At 37.0% G+C, this 27,716-nt stretch overlaps 2 protein-coding genes across 8 annotated transcripts in view; one reads left to right on the top strand and one right to left on the bottom strand.

Annotated features, from left to right (window-relative positions):
- Positions 1-2,981: 2,981 nt before the first annotated feature.
- LOC107145638 (olfactory receptor 148-like) lies at positions 2,982-3,914 on the bottom strand. Its single transcript, XM_015489641.1, has one exon. It carries the CDS (start codon positions 3,912-3,914, stop codon positions 2,982-2,984), a length of 933 nt encoding a protein of 310 aa, XP_015345127.1.
- Positions 3,915-12,133: 8,219 nt separating this feature from the next.
- Positions 12,134-27,716, top strand: part of Vwa5a (von Willebrand factor A domain containing 5A) — a 29,007-nt gene continuing 13,424 nt past the window's right edge. For 4 of the 7 annotated variants that reach the window (XR_007344608.1, XR_007344609.1, XM_015489705.2 and 1 more), the window contains exons 1-10: positions 18,562-18,618; positions 18,738-18,940; positions 19,240-19,462; positions 19,574-19,749; positions 20,036-20,150; positions 22,984-23,040; positions 23,811-23,980; positions 24,223-24,311; positions 25,171-25,315; positions 25,730-25,809. Coding sequence is in view for 5 of the 7 variants with exons in the window: in XM_015489705.2 (XP_015345191.1) it covers positions 18,576-18,618; positions 18,738-18,940; positions 19,240-19,462; positions 19,574-19,749; positions 20,036-20,150; positions 22,984-23,040; positions 23,811-23,980; positions 24,223-24,311; positions 25,171-25,315; positions 25,730-25,809 (1,301 nt within the window). In the remaining 2 variants the exon portion in view is untranslated. Of the gene's footprint in view, positions 12,213-13,836; positions 13,843-18,561; positions 18,619-18,737; positions 18,941-19,239; positions 19,463-19,573; positions 19,750-20,035; positions 20,151-22,983; positions 23,041-23,810; positions 23,981-24,222; positions 24,312-25,170; positions 25,316-25,729; positions 25,810-27,716 lie in introns of those variants that run through there. The other 3 variants (XM_015489703.2, XM_048795978.1, XM_048795976.1) reach the window with 3 other exon arrangements.

The following is a 27,716-nucleotide window of genomic DNA, read 5'->3' as shown; positions in this document are numbered from 1 at the left end:
TTTATTTTTAAAATTGGTGCATTATAGTTATGTATAGAATTCTAATATATTGTGATATATTCATACATGCATATACATGACATAATTTGGTCAACTTCATTTCCCAATTCTTCCTCTTTTTCTCCTCCCTTTCTCTTTGTCCCCTGCTTCTACTCTAATGATCTCCCTTGACTGAGTGTTTTAATACAACCTTGTGTTAATTTTTTTTTTTTGTCACAGGAAAGCAGGGAGTTGAAACTCCAAATCTGAATTCTGTGTTCCTATGGAAGAACATTTTAGGTCAGACCAAAAGCCATGTAAGAGAACTTCATCATAAGTGAAAGTGAGACAAAAGTTAAAAAAAAAAAAAACACAGCAGAAAGATTAAGCAGAGGATTAATCAGAAAGCATTCTCAAGAAAGAGAGAGAGTGGGCCTTCTCACAGCAGAGAAGGGCAAGGGAGACAATGCTGTCTCCAAATTTATTACTGTTTGGTGTTTACCAGAACTGGGGTTCTCCTTCAGCAATCTTCATCATCAGGTGTTTAATTTCTCCTTCATGTTGGGTGGTGGAATTTTCAACCTTTGTTGATCCTCTCCAGAACTGTCATGGTGGCCATCATATTGGGGATGGGAGGGCTTCATCTACAAGTCAATCCCATGTTAAACCGGGCACTGAAGTTAGAAGTTACCTCAGTGCACCTTCACACTTCCTTCCAGACAAGTGGAGAGATCTATAGCTATAATTCCTAGCTTTACACCAACCTTAGCGGACTCTGTCAAGAGTTAGTCCCATTAATCACTTTTTGACGTATTTTCCAATTAACTCCTTAGATTCGGTTTCTTTTCTACAAATTAACTGCCACCTTTTTCTCTCTCATCTACTTTGAATGTAGTTTAAAGAAGACTAAAATAATTTAAAGAATGCTTGTGACCTTGCCATTCATTTCACTGCTCATTGCTAGCTACTACCTAACACTTTTAAATATAGGAAAAATTTAAGGTGTTCTAAACAAATTGCTTTTCTCAATGAATGTCAATGCAGCATTGATTCAGGAGGGACGAAAAGAGTGGCCCTTCAGTTTGACTTTCATTTTTCCTCAATCTTATGTAAAGGTGGATAGATGATAGGATTGGCCAATGCTGGTATTCTGTATCCTAATAATTTAACTGATATTTCTATTTCATTGAATATAAGTATTCTTTCCTATTATCATTTGAATGTTTAAGTGTTATCCATCCACACATTTTTTTCAATAAACCTACATTGGAAACTTATTAGGTCATCATTGGACTATGTACTTTGGATACAACACTGAAAAAAAACCCCCGAAACATTCTTATGGACATATTCATTGTCTAGAAAAGAAATCTCTTAAAGAAGCAAACATGCTTGTGGTCTGAACCTGTCCATCAACACTATCCAGACTTTGCCACGTGTCAAGGCAGGTGGATTCTTCCACCAATATTCACCATTAGAACAGCAAACTCATACTGGAATAGTTTGGATCCAGCACTTCCCCTAGAACAGACATCCCCAAAGTGTGGGGAAAAGCCTCACTGTGATCATGGATTTTTGCCAATCAAGTCAGGAGGGGTTCTGGAATCCTCTTACTGCTTTTCACATTATTTGTTTATAAATAAATAATGCTAATGCTTGAGTGCACTGTATTTTATCCTCTTTGCCTCATTCATATTTTTGACAAGAGAAGCTGTAGGTTTTATTTGAGATTTTCAATTTATTAACTTTTTTTGGTTTAATGGTTTAAATTAGGATGGGAACTTAGAGAGTAAATGGAATATAAAAAATAAAAATGTCTAAAATGTCATGAATAATGAAGAGCTGGAATATCAGTATAATCCTCAGAAAATAGTTTCCTCTCTTTATCCTTGAATTCTGATAAAATTGAGATTTAATTTTCAAATTCAGCCTTATTTGAAACCAGGTTAGAAAATGTAACTTTGTGGGAGAACAAATGAGCACTTCACCTGAACAAATACTTACTTAGGCCTCACACTGGCTGGGAAGGCCTTCCCATGGCTTTTCACTGCAAAAGTAATGCAAAATATTGGAAGCGTGGTACAGAAGTAAACCATGACACCATCGAGGGCTTGGGCTGAGGCCTGGATTTCCCATAATTGCATGTGTCAGAGAAGGCAAGACACTTACTGCTCTCTGACAATGGGTTGGACAGAATAAAAGGAGTAAAGACCTTATCCAGTATATAAAGGTGACCTATGTCAGTGCTTACTTTACCAATCAATCACTGAGTAACTTATTTTTAATGTGAGCACTTTCAACAGGTAATGAGGAGTTTAAACTGGTAAACAGCTCATTCAGGACAGCCATACAGAGGCTTGGGTGTCAACTGGGTATGAGTGTGAGGTCTGATTTTCTGATTAATGCCCTATATTGGGTATGTTTATCTTGAATCTTCAAGTCTTTTCAAGAAAATATAGTCTGCTTTATGTTGGTGATGTGAAAACTAAATAAAGTGATAGGAAAATTTTATCACAGTGCCTAGGACACAGGTCAGATTCTGTCAATGTTACGTAATATTTTTCTTTGCAAAATAGAGATAATGAAATGTTTGCTGATTGAAAAAGGAGACAAATTACATTGTAAGTATAGCAAGAGTAAAATAGTATGGTTCAATTAGCACAAAGAAAGGCTATGAGAGAATATTTCTGAGACTATCCCTACTTGAATATTCAATGAGGCAAAATTGAGTGCCCATTATAGGGATAAGAAATATGTCTGTACCTCTCTGCTTTGCCTCTCAGACTCCTTACACAATATTGAGGCATGAAGAATAATATTAGAGTTAATTATGAGATCCTACCAACTAAAAGAACACAGCAGGATAAAAAAAATTTCTTAGGTCAATAAAATACATGGTTTACAGAGAAATAGCTCTAATTATGTGCTTATTTTTTAGAAGACCATAGGAAGTTGTTTCTCAGAAACACTTAACTTTAAAAATCCATTATAAACTCTGTAATTCATTCTTGAACACAAAATATTGCAATTTGGAACACTATTTTCAGGGACCTTTTCACTTCTTTGTTCCTTAAGGAGTAGATCAAGGAGTTCAGCATGGGGGAGACAATGTTGTTTAGTATCTGCACCACGGCCCCAAGCAGAGGGTTGGGTGTGCGCTGCAGGTAGATGATGATGACAGGTCCGTAGGCACAGAGGATGGCAGTGAGGTGGGCACTGCAGGTGGAGATAGCCTTCTGCCTGCCCTCTGCTGAACGAATTCTCAGAATGGCAATCCCAATGTGAGTGTAGGAGACACAAACACTGAATAAGAGTGTTAAAGCCAGGAGGCCAACATTAATGGAGCCCACTCTCTGGGCCAGAGAGCTGTCAGTACAAGCCAAGGGTAAAACTGCAGGGATGTCACAGAAGAAGTGGTCCACCTGATTGGGGCCACAGTAGGTTAACTGAAAGGTAAAGGAGGTCAGTGTGGTGGCCTGGAGACACCCCACCAACAAGGCTACCGTGACCAAGCTGACACAGACTGCAGGTTTCATGATGACCATGTACCTTAGTGGGTGACAGATGGCAACATAGCGATCATAAGCCATCACAGAATAGAGGCATCCTTCCATAGAGCCCAGCAAGTGATAGAAGAAGAGCTGTGCAGCACAGCCCTTGTAAGAGATGGCTCGGCTCAGACCAGAGAGATAAAAGAGTATCTTGGGACAGGTTACAGAAGGGAACAACATGTCAAAAACAGACAGAAGTCCCAAGAAGAAATACATGGGGGTGTGAAGAGTGGAGGATGAAATGATTGCTGTAAAGATGAGTAAATTCCCAAGCAGGGTGAAGAGGTAGATGGAAGAGAAGATGACCAAGAGCACAGTCTCCAGTCCCTCCGACTGAGGGATTCCCAGGAGGATGAACTCATTCAGCAAGCTGTGATTTCCCATCTTGCTGGAAGGCTGTTCTGGGTTTTCACAAAGAACATGAAGACATGAATGTGCAGGCTGATTATGACAGACACAATACTACTGCACATATTGTCAACAAATTTTGTGTAAACATAAAGTTAATGATGAAAATGAGAATTTGGAGTTTTAGTCCAAAGAGATTTAGGTGCTAGCAAAGTCTACCTACCACTTCACAACTGAAGGCATTCTCCTTCACACCTATGAATACAAAGCAAAAATGAAACACTAACAAGGTGAAATAAAGGGTGGATTAAGAGACCAAAAATTTTAATACCAAACAGGAACACAATTTAATTAATATCCTTAGTACATTATATAATATGAATGTCCTATAATTACCTGACCTAAAAGGTTGATCTTACATTATTAAAAGATGTCCCCTGATAGCCTAAGTATTCATGGGTACCCACATGTCTGACTAGAACAACGGATTGCCATACAGGGCAAGGAGCACTAGGATTTGGGTTGTATGAATAACATTCTGATTAAATATGTTCCTAGTATGAACATTTTCTTATTGAAAATGGTCATTTACTTGAAGATAAACAAGTAGTAGAAAGTTAAAATATTTTATGGGGACTCAAATAACTTGGAGATTAGATTCAAATATGAGATATTTGAACATTGTTAAGAGTGCATTTTTGAAAACTTAGAGTCAAAAAGAAAAGCTTTCAGCACTACCATTTTTTGTGTAACTTTGCATTTAAAAAGAATAGTCATGGTAAGAATATTAAACATAATTAACCTTCTTTACAGATTTGAAAATACACTGTATAGTATTGTTAAATATAGTAGAACTTGTTCATCACAGTATCTGTAGCACACCATATCTACTATTGTTTATTATTGGAGTCAAATTTTCAAATGTTGTAAAGTGATTGTTTTTGTCCTAAGATAAATTTAAGCCTTTTCTAATAATCTCCAAAATCAATCATTAGGATGAATCTGCTTTGTGGTCCAGATTCCATGACTAATGAAAGCAATTCACTAAAATTCAGTGTTATAGAATTCCTCATCTAGGATTCATAGGATGAGAATTGAACATCCTCATAATTACTGGCAACTGCTCTATTGAAGGAGTCAAAAAATGTGATAGGTAGATGGGGAGTCAAGGGAAGATAATGAACTTCCCCAAGTAGAGGGAACACCAGAGTCATGAGTAAAGTTTTGTGACATGAAGGAGAGGATGTGAAAAGTAATTAATATAAAAGTACCCCAAATAGAACAAAGTTACTTGCACAGCCTAAGGCTGTTTAAGATGCATTTGATCATGCATCTTAGTTCATGTGATAATAAATTAAAGAATGTTATCACAATATGTTAACGCAATGGATTTACTTTACTGCTGTCATGGCATCAAGTTTATGGAGGTAATTTTACTTTATGGGGTTCTTTGAGTCTTGGTTTATTTATTTATTTTTTTTTGATGGGGGGAGAACGCTGGCATTCTTTACATTTTTTTTTCCTAGACTATTTCCTGTTGAGCACCATCTGGACTTGAAGCAAGTTTGTATTTGTGCAGAATTGAAGAGAGAGTGTGGCCACTAGGTGGCTCCTATTCTCTTGGGTAGCCATCTCTACACAGACATAATTGGAAGTCTCTGAACAATTTCATTCAGGCTCAATTAATAGAGAGGGGGAACCAATTAACTGCCATGTAGGTGTTCTAACACATTTCTATGAAAAGATGTTTAACAACAAGGTAGAGAAAATTTTTAATAATATGTGATGCTTAAACTGTGAAAATGCAGGGGATAAGTAGAAATGTAGGCAGGTGCTGGGAATCACCATACAGTAAATGGAAAAATGCCATTGAAAATTTGGGATGTCCCTTTAATGGTGCTTATCACATAGTGGGTGCTCAATAAATACGTGTTATTGATTAACTCAGATAACTTTCCTGCCAAGAATTGTAATAAAGTTTAAATTATGATGATATTCATGATACACCTTGGAAAGTATAGTGAACTTTACTGCTGTCTGGAGGATAGGAGATAAGGTTGAATGGTGATTAGAAAAGATGAGATTTTAAGGTGGGCAGATTTGATTGTAAATTTACGCTGAATCTTGCTTATTAATTTTGTGACTTTTATTTGTCTTCAGTTTTTTTATATCTAAAATAGGGGTTATATTACATTTTAAATGTTGTTCAGTAGATTAAACAAGGTAAGTTCCTATGAGGCTTCTAATAAAATGTTTAATGTTTTGCTGGTGTCCCAAAATTGTTATTTGCTCTTTCATTCTTTGCTCTTTCATTCTATGCAAGGGAAAGACACATTTGTGCTGTTTTGGTTTAATATGAACATAAGCATAGCAGAGTTTGGGGAAGTTTTAAAAAATACCCTTTAGGTACACTTATACATTATTGGTGGGAATGAAATACAATCACTCTGGAAAGCAATATGGAGCTTCCTCAAAAAACTAAGAATGGAACCGCATTTTGACCCAGTTATCCCACTCCTCAGTATATATCTAAAGGACTTTAAGTCAGCATACTACAGTGACACAGCCACATTAATGTTTATAGCAACACAATTCACAATAGCTAAGCTATGGAACCAATCTAGATGTGCTTCAACATATGAACAGATAAAGAAATTGTAGTATATATACAACTGCCATAAAGAAGAATGGCTTTATGACATTTACTGGTAAATGGTTGGATCTGGAGACCATTCGTGCTAAGTGAAATAAGTTAATCCCAAATATACAAAGGTCAAATATTTTCTTTGATATGTGAAAGCTAACCCAAAACTGGAGGAAGGATATGATTTAAGTGGATTAGACAATTGGGAATGAAGGAAAGGGAGTATGGATAGGGAAAGGAAGGACAGTGGAATAAATCCAACATAACTCTCATATGTAAATATATGGATACATCACAGTGAATCTCATTGTGTACATCCAAAAGACTGGGGTCCTAAATAGAAAAAGATATTCCATGTTAGTGTAATTATATCAAAATGGATCCTACCATTATGTACAACCAAAATGTACCAATAAAATATAAAAATACTCTTTAGTCCCTCATGGAGATTGCTGAATTTTTCTGGGGTTAAAAAATATTTATATGTAGCCAGGCGCAGTGGCACACGCCTATAATCCCAGTGGCTCAGGAGGTTGAGGCAGGAGGATTGTGTCAAAGCCAGCCTCAGCAAGAATGAGGCATTAAGCAACTCAATGAGACCCTGTTTCTAAATAAAAAATATAAAATAGGGCTGGGGATGTGGCTCAGTGTCCAAGTGCATGTGAGTTCAATCCCCAGTACCCACCCTCCTCTCCCCAAAATATATACATATGTGATGGAGAAGACTGGGAACCATTTATTAAGAGTCTACTACCTCCCTCACAGCCCACATGCGAATCTGTCTCCAATTCATTCAAAACAGTGAAATATGAATTATGCTGGAACATATGATGATGTACAAAAGGAGAGATGAGTAATATTGTTGAGTCTAAAGAAAAATCCATGATTTCCTTTAGATATAGACTCAAAATAAAGAAAGCCTACAAGAAATTTCTGATGAAAATTAGACTATTGCAAACTTAAATTTCAATGACCACAATTAAAAATGTTTGTCTTTATAACTTCAGATATTATAATTAAATCACTAAATAATCAATCTCACTATTTCTAGACTCACAATCAGATAATTTCATAGACATCAAAGACACATGGAACTGAATATGATAATTTAAATAGTAATTTATGGACCATCCATAATAAAAATGGAGGCAGCTTCCATAATAGGTTGAACTCAAACTGTAACATTTATCTAGAAATAAATGAGAGAGAGAGAGAGAGAGAGAGAGAGAGAGAGAGAGAGAGAAATTAGATGTTTAAAAGTCCACATTCAAAATCTTTTTTTTTTTTATGGTATGACTTTTGGGCTAGTAGTTTGTCAACTCCCAATTCAACTTTTCCCTGTAAAGAAGCAGAACTTTCCTGGCACAGGTAGCCTCACCCTTAACTACTCAGTTAAAATTAATCATTCCAACCAGGACACTTTTCAGAGTAAAATGAATTAATAACTTAAACAGAATGATAAGGGTAAAACAGGGAAGTTCAGGTCAAACCACTTTATGTACTTTTTTTATTGGATCCTTGTGTGTGCCTCACAAGTCAGTACTTTGACATCCACCACGATAACAGTGTTGTGTGAGCATGTGGGATGTTCTTACAACCATACTTTGTACACAGTGGGCACTCATTAAATGTTCATTTTTCCAAAACTAGTATAATATTTACCTCACCATAAAGATTGAATATCATCATGTTTTTAATATATTTTGATAACATAACATATGACATAAAATGGTTGAAATCATTACATTTATTATGGAAGTCCCATATTGATGGATTTGGGAAGGTGCCTGAATTGAGAGGAGTGTTGATGTCTTAAAGCCCAGTGACATCACTAAAGGAGACAGGATAAGACCAGTGCAAACTATGACTGGAGGCCAAACCTTGGGAAACATTATATTTTAGGAAAAGGAGATGAAAAAGGAAGCATTTAATAAGAAATATGTTCATTCCTCAGAGAATTAAGAAGTGGATCAGGAGAATATTTTTTCAAATTCTTTCTCTCATGAATTTTTTATTTTCTCTATGCCAGAGAGCATATCCAAATAATTTTTAGTCCTCATAATTTTTGTGATACTTGAAACATGATAGATGTTGCATTAGTTAGTAAAAAACAAAAAAAATACGTAAATAAAATAATGCATTTCTTCATGCTATGTGTGCAAAAGAAGGAATGTGGAATGGACCTTGGCCATCACATCAGAGAAAAACTATGCCTGAAATGAGGAATTCTGCATCTCAAGTCTTTAGAATGAGGTTAAAAAGCCAAATTGAGAAAGATGGTGGGAACTTTTGAGTACTTACATTGTCAAGAATATCATGCTGTCTCAAGACAGAAGGAAAACAATTTTTCCTTCTTTTTATCTTCCTTTTCTTCTTCAGGGTTATGGATAGCTTCATCCCAAATGTCTCTCTTCCCTAGATGCCATGGAATTGACTTTCTTCTCTAGCTACAGATGATCTTCTTCAAATTATCTTCTTCATTCAAAATCAACAAAGTGGATTCTCTACATGCTAGGTGACAGGGCAATTCCCTGCAAGCTACCAGAAGCAAAATTATCTCCTACATCTCTGGGATGTTAAATGACTTCCCCTCTGTGGCATGCCCCAAAACTGAGGAATAAGGAGCCCTGTGAGCATAGGAAGCAATTAAATGCTGAATGTTGAAATAGGTTTATAGTTACAAATTAGTACATGGTAATAAAGATAATCTTCAAGGAATTGGGAATTAAAAGAACTTGTAAATCCCACCTGACCACCCATTTCTCTGTTGTTGGCAGATATCTCATCAAATCTTTGTTCTCTATAGACCTTGGGAATCTGGCTGCCTATTCTATCATTTTTCTGATTTCTCCCTATTTTCTGTCTCTTGTGGTTTCTTGTGTTCCATGGGACCAAACTTAATTGCAAGGTGACACCAGTTTTAAGGGATTCTGGGAAATGAATTTGAATAGCCATGGACTTGGCTCCACTTGGCTTACTTACTAATATAAAAGAACATGATGACCAATATTGGGGTATACCCAAAGTACAAGCACAGACTTGTGAGGAGATACCTCAGTGAAGTAGCCTGTGTTTGTTCTGTGTTGTACTACACTCATGTTATTGCATGATGATGTTTACCTCCAAAAGTGGCCAAACCACATCTACGATGTTGTCCATTAAAGTATCATAGAGCTAATAATATTCCCATTTCCTAATGAAATGAATGTCCCAACCATCATAACTTCATAGCACAGTAAATCATATTTCGGGGGTGATTCTGTTTGAAACAAGCCTACTGCACTGCCATCAATATACCTGTACAGCACATACAATTATGGATGCTATGCAGTACTTGAGAGTGATTATAGATGAATAAGTACTGGCTATGTATTTACTATACAATAAACCCCAGTAAATATGTGTTGACTTAAAAATGAATTATGCATTTCTCTTTCCAAAGGTTGATCACTGGACTCAATTTATTTGGGGCTGGGGATGTAGCTCAAGCGGTAGCGCACTCGCCTGGCATGCGTGCGGCCTGGGTTCAATCCTCAGCACCACATACAAACAAAGATGTTGTGTCCGCCGAAAACTAAAAAAATAAATATTAAAATTCTCTCTCTCTCTCTCTCTCTTTTTAAAAAAAACAATTTATGTGAAAAAAGTGGAATTATCCACTGTGTTTAGAAAAATATGATTAAACAAAAATATAAATAAACACAAAATATAACATACCCATACTTCAATAAATATAAAGGCTTGTTTACTTGTTTATTGTGCTAGGTTTAGGGGCTTTTCATATATTTATCTTTTTGATGACCATCAACATAATGTGTTTCTTGATTCAGTTCCAGCTTCTCTCTGTTGCTTTCCAGAATCTTCTGCCAATAGAGTGAAATTACAGCTGAGAGAAAAAAATCACACACACACACACACACACACACACACACACACATATATATATATATATATATATATATATATCTTTCCCAGGTAAATGGATCATCCTTTCTCACAGTTAGCTTGGCATATGTAGTACTAATAAGAATTAGTACTAAAATTTAGTACTGATAAAATATAATTTGTTCTTATATAGTGCTTTTTACCTTTGTGCAGGGATACGTATGTGTATTTACTTTCACATCCATTAAGATCCATTAGATCTAAAAACAACCCAGGGAGTTAGCTATGTCACTATCTTCATCGTACAGATGCAAGAATGAATACTTAGGCAGAAATAAAAGTTCCACAACAAGTGCATCAGAGAGACCAAAATCAAAGCAAGCCATCCATACTCATGATATATACTAAACACAGATTCCTACATTGACATGACTTTCTTTATGTCCCAGATTAAGTAGGCATTTTTCAATACAGAGGATACAAGGAAATTTATCCCTTCTTGTGTACTTTAGCCAGGAAAATGAGTACAGATTCTCTCAGCTATTTGCATTGCTACACCATCCTGATGAAACACCCATGAGTCACCAGGCCCGGAAGAGGCAGTTCTTAGAAAATGGATGGCTCCCAAGAAAGAAAAAGTGTGTTTCTCCCCATTGCTCTGGGTAAAATGTAGAGACAGAGAATTCAAATTAGAGATGGGGAATAAATGACATATACCCACAATGTTCCTATTAGCAGGGTCAGAAGCAGGAAGCCCTTGGTAAGGTCTGTTAAAGAGATATTTACTGTAGTGGGCTGATCACTCAGAAAACACTCTCAGTCTGAATTTTGTCCAAATGAGAGTTTTTTATTCAGTCAGCTGGAGACTGGTCCCTGCAGGAACCAAATTGTCTCTGCCAGGAACAGTGTCAGGTTTGAGTTCTATGGGATTTATAAGATGAAAAACCACATACTCGAAAATGTAGGTACTGTCAAGCAAGCAGAATACAAGGGCTGAGAAAGCAGTTAGCAGAGCACAAACAAACAACTACATCCTGGGTTTGAGCAATTTGTCTGCATATGAAGTACAGAAAAATAATTTTTTAACATCTTAGAGACAGCTTTTATAACAGTTTCATATGGGAGTCATAAAAATGAAGTCATGATGGGTACTTATACTTACCTATTGCTATACATTGTACTTAACTATTGTTCCATTGACCTATACTTATCTGTAACTATGTTAACCTATGGGCTTATATTTATCAACTTACACTGTTCTATATCTTATTTCTAACAACTTAAATCTTATGTCTCACAGTTAGATGATTATGTTGTCCTATGATATTACTTATTCTAACTTATAACTACAGCAGCTTAACATTATCTATTCTATAACACTTATCACATAATCCTATTATCCTACTTATTAATATTTCATAACCTATAACCTACAATTTATAATCAATAATCTATATTGATTATGCTCAGATCATAAAATTTAGTGTATTTTATATCATTGCTAATGTTACTGTTGCAGCACTTTCACCTGAAAAACAAACCCCTTCCCTGTGTATCCCTCTAACAGTTCCTTTGTAGACACCAGGCAGATGAAAAAAGCAAATGTTCTCACGTTAGAGACTTTTACATGATCTCGAGAAAAGCAGAAGTGCAAATATTTGTTTAAGAATTATCAGTAGGTCCCTTAGTGATATAGTTGCTACTTTATAACTGGTCCCTAGAAGGGGGGCGGGACTTCTAGGGTAATTTAACTGCAGTTGCTTTCACTTTGCAGCAGCTCAGAGCTCTGGGGACTTCAGGAGGAGGTAGGCAACCCTGCTGCCTGCACTGGGACAGAATCCCACCCCTGCACCTGAAGCCTGAGAGCCTCCCATTCCGCCTCCCTTTCCCCTGTCTTTACATCTGTTGGTGCCTGTTCTAGCCACAAGCTCCCAGGGTGTGGAATTTAGTACCCATGTGTGCCCGGAAGGATTTATGCAAGTTTGGCTGTTTACAGGAATCTTGGGGAAAGGCCCTGGAGGGGGAATTTAGCCATTATCTGATAATCTCCACATTTCCCTTTCTACTATCATTTACTTTTCTCTCTCTCCATACCTCTACTTCTCCTTCCTCCTGTTTTTTTCTCTGGGAAAAAGGAGATGTTTTCTCAGTTTTGTTTAATTTTTGCTGTCAAAATGTGGCTTTAAATTCTCCACCCAACTCAATCATTGCAGTTGCTAAGCCCATTTATGTCGAAACTGAGATTGCTGTTGTTCCTTTTTGTAAATACCTGGGCAATGAGAATCTAGGACTAAAAATTTAAAGATTGAACCACTCTCTGTTTCTGGGAAAGCCCCACTCTGCAGCCCAAATCAATTCCTGGCTGGCCCAGGGTTTCCACTTCTCATAACAGGCTGTTAGGGTGTGGTTCACTGGACTCTCCTGTTCCTCCCCTCCCTGCCTGCCTGTGACTGCTTCTGTCAGACTCTTGCATCTCTGATGTCCTCTCCAGACAGAGGTCCCAGGCTGAGAGAGAAGCTCCCTCTCCTCCCAGCTGCTTCAGATCCAAGACTTTGACCTTGGTCATTTGCTGTGATCAAATCTTTGCCCTAGGAATTGCTAGGCACTTTTCTGAAGTGCCATCCTGAGAGTTAGAACAAAATTCTGAACCAAACTAAATTTGATTGTATTGGGAAGGGTGGGGAGAGTATGAGCATAGCACCTTTGCCTCAGTGAAGGCTGTTTCTTTGTAGGGAACCCCAGTCCACCTAACTTCTCCCATTCACTGGGGTGAAAACTGGGCATCTGAGAGCTTGGGTTTTCTCACACAGTCTTTGAGCTTATTGCTCCTGTGTGAATCTACTGCCTTAAGCTTTCTGAAGGTGTTGTTAGATGTTCTTTCCTGTCCCAACCCAGCCTCTTCTGTGTGTCCCACTCTGGGGGTCATCCTAGAAGCCCTTTTCCTCAGTGTGTTCTCCTGTGTTCTCACCTAAACTGTCCTCTGTGTTGCTGTCAAAATGTGAGCTGTTTTGCAATGTATAGTTTTTATCCAATTGTGTAAAATAACAGATATGGAATGATGAGCCTGGCTTATTGCTATGCATTTGTATGTGGGGGTGTGGGAGGTAGGTGCATAGGAAACACAAGAGATATAACATGGATGATCAGCATGGTTGTTGCATTGGTTTTGGAGATTCATATTCTCTCTCTCTCTCTCTCTCTCTCTCTCTCTCTCTCTGATTGATTTATTGTGCTTTGGATCTTACCCAGGGTCTTGCACAAGTTAGATAAGAGCTCTTCTGCTGAGAGATATCCTTAAGGTGTGTTTTAAATGGTGATTTGGATGGACATCATGGGCCTATAAATAGTATTTCCAAATGTTTCAGAATTATTAGTGTAGGATTGTTCCAGAAGGGAATCTGTCCTTCTCGAGAACATTTGTTTTCTGGATTTCAGGTCCCCCAGGGAAGGTTGGGGTTCTGTGCACTCATCTGCTTCTGAGGTTCTGGATGAGCACTTGTGTATCTTTGTTTTTCAGCATGGTCTGTGCTCCAGGTAGTGCCATTTTAACTCCTTAAAGCCTATTTTTGGGGAAAACCATTCCTGGTCTTAGAAATTTTAGCCCAGGGCACCCTGTTTCAGAACAGAGAAAGTTCATGATCCAATGCATAATGAACCAAGAGATTTCCAGTGGCCCAAGGGTCCAGAACTAGGATCAAACCCACCTCTGGATTCCCTGGATGAAAGAATCATCATGTTGGGCTGGGAATATGGCTCAGTGGTAGAGCAATTGTCTAGCACATATGGGGCACTGGGTTCAATCCTTAGGATCACATAATAAATAAAATTACTTTAAAAAATAAATCATAACCTGCATACATAAAATCTCTGTTTATTATAATATCACATTTAATATTTGATTATATATTATTAGTTTGAAAAATATGTATCAGACAGCCTAATTTAAAAAATAGAGAAAAATGTGTATATATGCATATATATGAAATTATTAATATATGTATGCATAATAATTTGAACATAGATAACAAACAGTAGTTTGGTTCAATTCTGAGCCTCATGAGGAAAATCAGAAGGCACATGGTATAAAAAGGTGCAGGACTCTGAATAGCATGATCCAAAGTGTATGAGTTTGCCAGGATGAACCCAACTACTATGTATAACAATAAAACTAAAATTTAAAATAGCAGAGACATTGAACAATAGAAATGATGACAACAAGAACAATGCTGGTATCTGTCTCCATTGCTTAAAAGTTATCTATGCCACCGACTTATTCTTGGTTTTATTTTTTGAGCTTTAGCAGTCTTAATAAAGGCATCAGAGCTTGCACCAATATATCAGAGTATAGACCCTATGGTCTCTTTTAGCAGTTGTAGTGTTTCTGTTTTCATTCCTGGGTCTTTGATCTACTTTGAATTGACTTTTATACAGGGTCAGAAATAGGTTCATAGTTTCATTCTTCTACATATAGATACGCCGTTTTCCCAGTACTTTTTACTTAAAAGTTTGTCTTTTCTTCATTGTGTGTTTTTGACAACTTTGTCAAGAATCAGATGACTGTATGATCTATGTGGATTTCTATTCTGTTGGCCTTCATGTCTGTTTTTTATGCCAATACTATGATGTTTTTTTGTTACTATATGTCTGTAGTATAATTTGAGATTGGATATTGTGATGCCTGCAGTCTTGCTCCTATGCATTGCTTTGGCTATTCTGTTTTTATTCTTCCACATGATTTTTGGACTGTTTTTTTTTTCTAGGTTTGTGAAATTTTTATTTTGATGGGGATTTTAGTCCAACTGTAGGTCACTTTTGTTAATATGGCCATTTTAATAATATCAATTCTGTTTTTACAGGAATAAATTCCTTTCTTCACTATTCTATAATTTTAACTGTGGAGATATTTTTACCTATTTGATTAGATTTACCTAGTTTATTAAGTAGTTTATCTTTTTTTTGAGACTGTCATAAATGGAATTATTCCTGATTTCTTTCTCAGCATATTAATTACTAGATTATAGGAAAATTATTGGTTTTTGTATGTTACTCTCTGTCCTGCTACTTTGCTGAATTTATCAGCTAAAAGTTATCTGGTGGAATTTTGGAAGTCTTTCAAGTACAGTATCATATAATAGTATGAAAGAGAGCCTTCAGAGCGGGACAAAATCTTTACCACATGCTCTTCTAACAGAGAACTAATGTCCAGAATATGTGAAGGATTCAAAAAAGCTTAACAACAAAACCAAACCAAATATCCTAATCAATAAATGGAAAACAGATCTAAACAGATATTTCTCAAAAGAAGAAAAATACATTCTCAACAAATATATGAAAAAAAGTGTTCAACATCCTTAGCTGTCAAGGAATGCAAATTAAAACTACCCTGATATTTCATCTCACTATAATTAGAATACAAATAATAATCTTTACTGGTTAGATGTGGATAAAAAGGTATACATGTTCATTGGGACTGCAAATTGGTACATTCATTTTGGAAAGCAGTTTAGACATTCCTCAAAACACTTGGAATAGAACCACCATATGACCCTGCTATCTCGATCCTTGGTATTTAGCCAAAAAGACTAAAATCAGCTTTTTATAGTGATATATGAATACCAATATTTTAACAGTGCAACTCACAAAGCAAAATTATGGAAACTGCCATCAACAAATGAAAGTTAAAGAAGATGGGGTATACATACACAATGGAGTTTCATTCAGCTATAAAGGAGAAGAACAAAATTATATCATTATATCATTGCTGGTAAATTGATGGAATGGGAGAGCATCATGTTAAGTGAAATAAGCCTGACTCAGAAAGTCAAGAGTTGAATGTTCTCTTTCAATGTGGAAGCTACTCACCTTGCATAAAACTTAACTAAATGTGGATCAAATACCCAGGAATTAGACTAGAAACCCTGCATATACTAGAATAAAATGTAGGGCCAACACTCCATCATGTTGGCTTATGAACCAGCTTCCTCAATAAGACTCCTGAAGTGTAATAAATAAAATCAAGAATCAATAAATGGGTTGGTACCAAATTAATAGGCTTCTTCATAGTAAAGGAAATAATTAAGAGTATAAAGAGAGAGCCTACAGAGTAAGAGAAAATCTTTGACACCTGTACCTCAGAGCATTAATCTCCAGTATATGTATGAACTTAAAATTAACACCCTTCAAAAAAACCACTCAAATAATCCAATTAATAAATTGGCAAAAGAACTAAAAAGAAGAAGAAATATAAATGGCCAACAAATATATGAAAAATGCCAGGTGCAATGGCACATGCCTATAATCCCAGCGGCTTGGGAAGCTGAGGCAGGAGAATCATGAGTTCAAAGCCAGCCTCAGCAAAAGCAAGGCAGTAAGTAACTCAGTGAGATCCTGTCTCTAAATAAAATACAAAATAGGGCTGGGGATGTGGCTCAGTGGTCGAGTGCCCCCTGAGTTTAATCCATGGTACCCACCCCACCTCCCGACCCCAGCAAATGTTCAACATCTCTAGCAATTAGAGGAATGCACATTAAAACTGCACTGATTTCATCTCATTCGAGTCAGAATGGCAACTATAAAGAATACAAGCAACAACAAATGTTGGTGAGGATGTGGGGAAAAATGGTATACTCATACATTGCTGGTGGGACTACAAATTGCAACCACTCTGGAAAGCAGTATGGAGATTCATCAAAAAACTAGGAAGGGAAATACTATTTGATCTGGTTACACCACTACTAGGTATACTTTTTCAAAGGACTTAAAATCAGCATGCTACAGTGACCCAGCCACATCAATGTTTATTGCAGCAAAATTCACAATAGCTAAGCTATGGAACCAACATAGGTGACCTTCAACAGATGAATAGATAAAGAAAATGTGGTATATATACACAATGGAGTATTCCTCAGCCATAAAAAAGAATGGCTTTATGACATTTTCTGGTAAATGGATGGATTAGGAAACTATTATGTTAAGTGAAATAAGCCAATCCCCAAATACTAAAGGTTGAATGTTCTCTCTGATATGTGCATGCTATCACACAACAAGGTGGAGGAGAGGGGTAGAAGAAAATTTCAGTACATTGGACAAAGGAGAATGAAGGGAAGGGAGAGGAAATAGGAATAGGAAAGACATAAGAATGAATCTAACATGACTTTCCTATGTACGTACATGAACATACTGCAGCAAATCTCCACACCGTGCACATATACAAGACTGGGAACCTAACTAGAATAAGATGTAATCCATGTTTGTATAAATACATCACAATAAACTCTGCTTCATGTATAACTCAAAGAACAAATAAAGTAAATTTAAAAATGTGGAAGCTAGAGAGAAGGAAAAATGAACTAAAAAATAACAAGCCATACAACAATACTAGAAAGACTAATAAAGTTGAGGAAGGGGGTCAAGAGGGAGGGAGGAGGGGACGCATGGGGAAGTCCTGAGGTATGAAATCTATCAAATTATATTATGGCCACATATCAACATACTACCATGAATCAAATATATGTGTGCATATATATAATACACAAAATAATATTATTATAACAAATTAGTAGAGAAAATGGATCAGGAGGAGGGAGGAGGGGAAAGAAGGAAAGGTAATAATAGGAAATGAGAGTTATCAAATTATATTTATATACAAATATACATAATGAATCCCACAATATGTATAATTATAAAGTACCAATGAAAATAGTATATGGCAATGTGAATAAAATAAAAAGCCATCTATGAGCCAATCCTAGTGTAGAAAATTCATATGTGATTTGAAGGTACAATTGTTCTCATTTTAGAAAGAGAATACCAAGGAGGATTAAGGTTACAACACCTATTCAGTATGTTTAAGAAAGGAGTATTAAACCCACTTTTGAATACTTAGTATTGGTATTTGAAGCACCCTCTAGCTTTTTTAGGAATTTCTTCTTAGATGGCACTTATTGCATCTTACAGTCTCCCCACCTGGGGATGGCATTTAAAAGGAGCCTAGCTATAGGATTTTTTGTCCCCTTATCTCCTCCATGTTTCTTCCTAGCACAAAATGTGACCTCCTGAATGTATTCTTATGCAAGAAGGAGGCTCATAATGTATTAATGTTTGGATGCATATCTCCCAACATGTCATTCTGCTCATGATGTATCTTTTCCTCAGGACACGGTGTCAGCATGGAGGGCTCCTGTGGCCTAATCACTCTCCAAAAGAAGCCAGGTAAGCCTGATTTCTAACTCTTGTGTACCAGTGTGTCTTTGATACCTAGCTCAATTCTTGGCTTACAGGAGGCCTTTTATTGTAGTGTGTTGAACCCTTGAATCCTGATCTATTCCCAGTGGCACTGAAAAGCATCTCTGTGACCTTGTCCATCCATGAGTTTGTGGCTTGTGTGTCTGCAACCTTAAACTATGAAAATGAGGAGAAAGTCCCTTTGGAGGCCTCCTTTGTGTTCCCCATGGATGAAGACTCTGCTGTCTATAGCTTCGAGGCCTTGGTAGATGGGAAGAAAATTGTGGCAGAATTACAGGACAAGATGGAGGTACAAGAGATGAGTCCTTTGTCTTCTCCCTTCCTTTTACCTTAATGATTAATGTGCACTCTTTAAGATCTCATTCAAATGCACCTTCACAAAAAATGCTGGAGTTGGATGCTTTTCTATCTATGCACTTCTAAATTCTGATTTCCTGAGATCATTTAGGGATAAATCAATTAGAGGCATTCAATCTACAGCTATGAAATTGACAAGACCCATTAATTTCTCTAACAGTCTTCATTTTCTTCAGTCCTGTCTTTTCATTTGTTGTTACCTTTCTTTCCCATCCCTTCTATTTTCCTTAGGCCCAACACAAATATGAGGATGCCTTATCCCAGGGTCAGGAGGCCTACTTATTGGAGGAGGACTCAGACTCCAGAGATGTCTTCTGTTGCAATGTGGGGAACCTCCAGCCTGGGTCAAAGGTGGAGCTTACCCTGAGGTATGTGCAGGAGCTGCCCTTGGACGCTGATGGGGCCCTGCGCTATGTGCTCCCAGCCATCCTAAATCCTAGATACCATCTTTCAGGTAAGTACCTCTCCCCTTTGAGTAATAGTGGTGGCATAATAGGAGAATTCCCTTTATATTTATGGGGGTGCTAAAAATTAAGGGAAACAGAATGAAGTTCACTTTTTATAGGACGGCTTGAGGACAGTTGCCTTGATATAAAAGCTCCTCTAGTCCCCTTGGAGGAACTGCCATACACACTCAGCATGGTTGCCACCATCAGCTCCCAGCATGGCATCCAGAGAGTCCACTCCAACTGCCCCTTGAGTGCTGTTGAGTTCCTTGCAGATGATAAGACTTCTGCTCAGGTAATCAGTAAGAGAGGACTGTTGTTGCCAGGATGCTGTTCCTTGGGTCCTGACTTTGTCTAGCCCTTCCCAGGTGGTCCTTACTTTTCCCTATTAACCCAGAGGGGGATGCATTGTACTCCCTCCTCTCCCAGGTTTAATGTACTGAGTCTTCTTCTGATTCTCCCCTTTGCCCCTGCTCATGCTCACTGGTGGAGAAAGCCTGTGTGGTCCTCAACTCTGACCTCAGCTCCAGGCAGCAAAGAGTGATGTTCTAACCTGACTCCCTTGCTGGTCCCTAACTCAGGTTTCCTTGGCTGAAGGACACAAGTTTGACAGGGACGTGGAACTCCTGATTTACTACAGGGAGGTACACAGCCCCCGAGTATCTGTGGAGAGAGGGATGCTTGAGAAGAAGCCAGGTATATTCTTTCTTCATTTGTCCTCACCTCCTAGGAGGTGTTTGTCTATCTTGGAATCACTGTCAAATATTCTCACTTCCATTTCCTCTTCCCAGTAGCAGGTGAACACGTCAATTTGAAATACTGAAAGAGTCTACAGCATGCACAGTGGTCAGGTTTGGGAGTATCCTGTGGTATTGTCTTGTAGGCAAGTTTAAGTAGATTAGTAGAGAATTGGGGAAAGGGCATAAACAGATAAATTCACAACAGAAAACAGCCAGTTATATACCTGTGACAATCATCAATTTTAAGAGATGCAAATACAAATATGTGACATTTTCCCCATTCAAACCTAAAAGATTTCCAAATCCAGTCATGCCTATTTTTTCAAAAGGAGTGATATAGATTGTTGAAAAATAATTGGTTTTTAATCTCTTTGAGATAAATTTGGCATATAGGTTTAGTATAGTCAGCTTGTTTGCTGTTGTGATTAAAAGACCTGACAAGAACAATTTTAGAAAAGGAAAAGTTCATTTGGGGGCTGGTGGTTTCAGAGGTCTCAGTCCACAAACTTCTCTGGGTTCAAGGTAAGGCTGAACATCATGACAGAAGAGTGTGGCAGAGAAAAGCAGCTCACATGATGATCAGAAAGCAGAGAGTGACTCCACTTGACAAATATAAAATTTATACTCCAAAAGCACAACCCCCAATGCACACCCAATTCACTATTTGGGTTAAGGCTCCCATGACCTAGTCCTTTCTCCTTTAAACGTCCTTGCTTTGGGGGAACATATCACATCCAAACCACATCACAGGTGAAAATATATGATCTTTGTGGTAATTCCTGTTTGGGGAATATTACCTAAGGAAGCAAATATAAATATAAGTAAAAATATGCACTAGGTATGTGTTAATATTATTAATAATGTTAATAATATCAAATATCAGTAAAAAAATCACAATGACTCACTTGGACTAAATATACCAAACTTTCAACAACTTGATAAGTTATTATGCAGCTACTAAAATAATGTATGTTGACACATTGAAATAATTTTGAAAAAAAACTTCTAAGGAATTGGAAGTATAATGAAAGTAAGCCCTACCAATAGATTGCCAGTATATTATACCATACGTATTAGGAAAAAACATTTTAAAAATCAAGAAATATACAAGTGGTGTTTGTGATTAGATTAACACAAAATTGAATTTTTAAATTTCTTTTTAAATTAAACAAATACTTTATTGGTTAATTGATCACAGCTACATATATTATCACTGCAATTATTTATTTTTTAATTTTGATAAATATAAATAAAATTTTAACATTTTAGCCATTTTAAGTGGATAGATCTATGGCTTTAATTTATTTACCTTTTACAATAATCAACACTGTTCCTCTTCAAATTACTTTTAATATGCCTTGGTTTCTTAATTTTTAAGACTCAGGTTTGTAAATTAGTAAGCAGAGTTTCTTACTGAGGTTTTTTTTTTGCTCCTTTTTTTCTAAGTCTTCCTAAATATATATGTCCTTTTTTTTTTTCATAACTAAAAGTGAAATAACCTGAGTCAGTCTCTTTCTTTGGCCTTCTATGCTGCTTCCATTTTCATGACAGAAGAGATACTGCCACTCAGCAACCTTTTCCACATGGATGGAATGGAGGCATTCTTGGGGACAGTCACATTCACAATGACATGGTTGGGGCTAGGCCTTTGTCTCTGTAACTACAACTTCTATGAGGACTGTTCCCTGGAATTGCTTCCATAAGCTTTCCCAGGCTTTCAGTGCTGATGTGTGGCCATGGTTGCTTCATGTTTGAGCTTACAAATTGGCACTCTTGGTGGGACCTCACTTGTCCAACTTTTCTTCTAGCTTTTCATGCTGAAGTCACTCAGGGCCTCCTAACCTCAAAAATATTTGCTATAACTAGTTTCCCTCCCACGAAGCTGCACATTCTATCAGTTAGTTACCTGGTGTTTCTTTTCCTATTGGTGAGCTCCTTCTTGAAATATCCTAGCATGAACCTGGCCTTTACTGAGTATTATTTAAACCTTATCTTAAAGATAAGGATTGAGATTTCTGTCTCTTTCCCCTCAAGGTTGTTGTTCCCATGCAGATTTTCTCAGCTGCTCCTCATGACTAACTCTGCAGGTCATAGAATAATATGAGGGGCAGTTTTTATCAGTCTTATGAATTCCTTGCAGCAGGTGCTGCTTCTTGATCATATATTGGTTTAGTTGATTGGATGTTATATATACACAATAATGAAAAGGAAAACCTTGAATGGCAGCCTGGCTCAGTAAAAACTTTTAGAACTTATGCCACATGAAGCATATCAGTATGAGAGGAAAACACACTACATTATTGTTTGTTTGTTTTTTTTTAAATTTAGAATGGGTTTGTTAACTATATTAAGAATGCAATTTTAAAATTAAAATTTATATTTAACAAATGACTGAAATATTTAAAACTAATTTTATATAAATATTACTAAGAGGTTAATGTGGCCATCAAGAAAGTTCCTTAAAAGTATTGTATCACTTAACCAATAAAACAATCATAAAATAGGTCTTATTACCATGATTTTCAGATGAGGAAATTGGAGATAACAAGTGATAGAACTAAGGTTTGAAATACCTTGTTTGAAATCAAGTAAGTAGCATTGGTGAAGCTAAAGATAATTTGTAGGAGGCTGAAAGAATTATAGTAGACAATATACACACGCAGTGCTCACCATGTATTTGGTGGTGTTCTGAACAGTTCATATGTACTAACTCCCAACATTCTCATTCAACCTTTCTGACTTCTCAGGGCAGTGACAACCCCATAAGACCCAGGTGTCTCTCATTTCAGAAAGGAATCTACCTTCACCTATCAAAACAGTGCTGCATTATATATCCAGATGTCCAGGTTATGTAAACATCATTTTTTCAACTCCTCTTCTATCAAAAGTTTTTTGGGTGACATCTACTATATTAAGTAGCCTGTTTGATTAGTAGACTATCCCATGGATAAAAGATTAAACTGAAATAGGTCTCATGGTCATACTGAATCTCAGGGCTACTAAGATTTTAATTCTACCATTCTGGAATCAGTTTACAAAAATAGGATAATGGTATATAATTCCATAGCCTCTTATACTCTCTGAACTTTAAAAATGGAGTCAATATAACCCAGCCATTCTCATTTCATTTCCATCTCGGTAACTGATGTTTCAACTCCAGTATCAATTTTCATTCACATCTCAAAATGAAATCTCAGCAATGGCTTTGACATTTTATCCATAAAGGGTGGTCTCCCCTTGTCTCCTCACACCATTATTTGTATGAAGCTATTTTAGTTTACCAAAGATTTTTCTAATCCCAGAGCTTCCTTTTCTTGTGGGGAGCATGAATGAGTACTTCACACTAATACACTATTATAATTATTGTTTGTGCCTACTAACCTCTACCCTCTCTCTTCTCTTTGATATGTGATCTATTTCTATATGTTTTATATGTTTATAACTCACCTCAAGCCCTTTGTAAGAAGATTGTGAATAAGGATCAAGCACAGTGTTGTTTATATTTCAGTTTTTCCTGTCCCCTATTGTGTACACTACAATTACTTCCTGGGAATTTTAAGATTCTTGGGCTCTTGTTTCCCCTAGCCCCCAGGATCTTTATCTTATTTTTTTATAGATAGTTTAATGGGAGATCCTTCTGTCATGGTGAGTTTCTATCCAGACATTCCTGAAGATGAGGCATCTGTGACCTGTGGAGAATTTGTCTTCCTTATGGACTGCTCAGGAAGTATGCAGTGTCCCATGAATAACCAGAACCAGTCTCAGTCACGCATAGAGGCAGCCCAGGTAAATCCAGTTTCTTCTTCTGAGTCAGGTAGACAAGTGAGGGTGAATCTGAGGCGTTAAAGTGGGGTGCATTTGGAAGTGTAGGTCTGTTCTCCACCTGAGCAGCAGCTGGTATGACCACTCGGAGGCCTTGGAAGGTAAAGTGGCATGGAACCAAGGTGACAGGCTACAGCCCCAAGAGTTGGCTCCACAAGGTCTAGAGAAGATCCTCTCACTCTCTCCTCATCCTCTCTCCCCTTCAGGAAACACTGATTCTGCTGCTGAAGAGTTTGCCTATAGGCTGTTATTTCAACATCTATCAATTTGGATCCTCCTATAAGGAATTTTTTCTGTAAGTCTCTGAAAAGGCCAGAAAATAAATACTTTAAAGGGAGGAACTCTATTGTAAAGGGATTACTGTTACCAAAAGCTCATTTCTTGTGTCTGATGCCAATTTGATAATGAGGACATTGTTTTGAGAAAAGGAAAAAGCTTATTCCTTTTCTGGCAAAGGGGAAGCTAAGGGACTCCTGTTCCACAAGGTGTGATTCTGCCCATCAGGGAGAACTGAAGGTTTTGTAAGAACAGTTCTAGGTGTTTTGTAAGAACAGTTTTGGTGTTGCCTGTGGGAGGTTGTGATTCACTTGTTAATTTGGGAGATAGCCATTTCTTAGATCTCTGGAGCCCCTCCTGAAGTCTGAGTTACTTGGTTCCTAAAGCAGGTGTGATAACTATCAGCCTAAGACTGGAAAAAGATAGCCCATCCCCCACCCCTAGGTTAGGGAATGGGAGAGGGAGGAGAGGAAAAGAAAACATGTCCATTTTAAAATAAGCTTCAGTGGCAGAGCAGCAAAGTCTATATTCAAAGCATGAGGTGTACCACTGTAGGATTACTGAAGGGTCGACCTGAGTTTGGGGGATTTGGGGTGGGATTGCTCTTTTTTTTTTTGGTAGGGGGGTTACCAGGGATTGAACTCAGCAGGGGCACTAGACCACTGAGTCACATCCCCAGCCCTATTTTTTGTATTTTATTTAGAGACGGGGTCTCACTGAGTTGTTCAGTGCCTCACTTTTTGCTGAGGCTGGCTTTGAACTCACAATCCTGTCTCAGCCTCCTGAGAGGCTGGGAAGGATTGCTGTTTGATGGGGTTTCTCAGCAGCAGGCAATATGAAGCTGCCACCATGCAACTGGATGCTTTTGTTTCTCTCAGGGAGAGTGTGAAGTACACTCAGCAAACAATGGAAGAGGCAGTGAACAGAGTTAAGCTCATGAGAGCAGATCTAGGGGGCACTGAAATCTTGGCACCACTTCAGAACATTTACAGGAAGCCCTCCATCCCTGGTCACCCCCTACAGGTAGGAAATGGAACAGACTTAACAGAAGGACACAGAGAAAATGAAAGAATTAATGTCCTTGAGCTTTACTGCAGGAATTTTAAAATATGGTGTGTATTTTGAAGACTCTATTTTATAATAAAGAGAAGTGGTATTTTTCTTATCCATTCACTCAATTGGATGGACAGTGGAACTGCCTCTGTGGAATGCCCCAAAGCCTCTGGCAAAGTCAGTGTGTGGAGGAGCCCCAAATCCCCAGTGTTTCCAGCAATCCTGCGAGGACAGGATCCCAGTGACAGTGGAACATGGAAGAGTGCACGCCTGTTTGAAGAGCCCTTGGAGTCTCTGGAATGAAACAATTGGGGTTTTCAAGGGCAAATCCTGATACCTTGCAATGAGATTGAGGATTGATGTGTATTTTCTTTCTTTGTACAGCTTTTTGTCTTCACAGATGGAGAAGTTACTGACACATTTAGTGTAATTAAAGAAGTTCAGTCTAACAGCAATAAACACAGGTACGAACTGAAAGTGATTTCTGCTGGGGTGACCATACTGCAGTAGGGCCACATAAAACCTACAGCCTCATGATACCACTGTTGACAATGCTTGCAGAAGAATGACCCATTCTAAAATTTTATTCTTACCAGTTGAAAATGTATTTTTCTTTACAGAAACAAATGGTAGTTTTCCAAATAACACCAACAACACAGAAAACTCTGTCCTTTATTTTTCTAAGCCACAATAGAAGAGAGGTTTGATTAGTGTGTTTTTCTTTATTACAAACGTCTTTGACAAAGTTAAACAGGAAACTACATGAATTACTGTGATTTAGCTTGATGAACTATCACAATGAGCACAGAGTGACCCCACACAGGTCTAGAGCTAGAATGTTATCAAACTTCTTCCTCTTTACCCTTCACTCATATCCTGTTCTCACTCCCAATCCACTTGTTCTCCTGACTTATAACTCAATGGGTTGTCTGTCCTTGTTTTCAGTTTAAAATAAGTGANATATATATATATATATATATATATATATATATATATATAGTTTTTCTTCTTGTTTTCTACAGTGTGTTGAGATGCAAACATATGTTGCATGTAGCCATGGTAAATTTTGATTAGTGAATATTATTCCATGGAATAACCATAATGTAGTTTCTCTTGATTCAAATGCTGATGGACTTTGGTTTGTTGTTAAAAATAATGCTGCTATGAACATTCTTTCATCCTTGTATTTACCTTTTGTTCACCCACATCTTTATAGTTAACCCTCCACATCTACAAGTTCCATATCTGTGGATTCAAATTTTTATGTAATATTTATATTGTATTAGGTATTATAAGTAATCTAAAGATGATTTAAATTATACAGGAAGATATGTGTAGGTCATATGAAAATATTATACCACTTTACACAAGGGACTTGAGTATCAGATCTGGAAGTTGTTTCCACATGGGATTTTGGAACCAATCCCCCATGGATGTGGAGGGAGGAGTGGGTATTGACATTTATATACATATATATTTCTTTCAGTAGACAGAGTTGCAGAATTTGAGGGAAATGCCAGACAGTTTTTCAAGTGGCTATAGTCATTTAATTCACAATGTCTTTACAGAAGGTTTTTAGTTGCTTCATTTTCTATCCAAAATTTATTGTATATCTAAAGTGATATCTCATTATAGTTTTAACTTATAGTTTCTCAGTGGCTCAACATCATACATAATTTCATCTGTATTGGCCATTCAGTTGTCTCCTTTTGTGACAGAGATTCAATTTGCTTTCCTATTTTTTTAAAATTTTATATTATATCATTTATCTATAGTTCACTTTATAATCTGAATGCAAGCACATTGCTGACTGTATGTTCCAAAAATATGTTTTCTCACTATATAGCTTGCCTTTTTACCCTCAAAATTTTATCTTTTGAGTAATGGTTATTCTTATTATAATTCAATTTTTGTTCTTTTTCTTTATGATTAGTGTTTTTTAGATGTATTTGTGTGTGTGTGTGTGTGTGTGTGTATGTTTTATTTGAAGTACTTTCTTATCCAACATAATGAAGGTATTTTCTTTTGTTGTTTTTATATTTTGTCATTTTGTCTTTTCTATTTAGATATAGAACATATTTGTAAATTATGTTTGTGTAACATGTGTAGTAGCAGATCATGTTTTATTTTTATCATGTAAACATCAATTTTTTTCTCATTTATGGAAAATTTTGCATTTCCCTCACTGATGGGCATGCCCTGTTTTCACAAGTATGTGCCTGTACCTGTGTGGCTTGATTCTAGATTTCCTGCACCCCTCGATTGGTCTGTTTATTTCATTTAGTTATATTTAGGACCCTGTATTTATATTGTAACTGTAGTATTACCTTGTCAGTTTTTAACCAAAAAATGTCTAGTAGGATATTGATTA

The sequence above is a fragment of the Marmota marmota genome, unplaced genomic scaffold (genome assembly GCF_001458135.2).
Source record: "Marmota marmota marmota unplaced genomic scaffold, marMar, whole genome shotgun sequence".
Classification (NCBI taxonomy): domain Eukaryota; kingdom Metazoa; phylum Chordata; class Mammalia; order Rodentia; family Sciuridae; genus Marmota; species Marmota marmota.
This window is presented reverse-complemented; position numbering and strand designations above follow the sequence as displayed.

What these genes read in the sequence shown, in the direction of transcription:
- LOC107145638 (XM_015489641.1), bottom strand. Translation starts at nt 3,914, where the DNA reads ATGGGAAATCACAGCTTGCTGAATGAGTTCATCCTCCTGGGAATCCCT.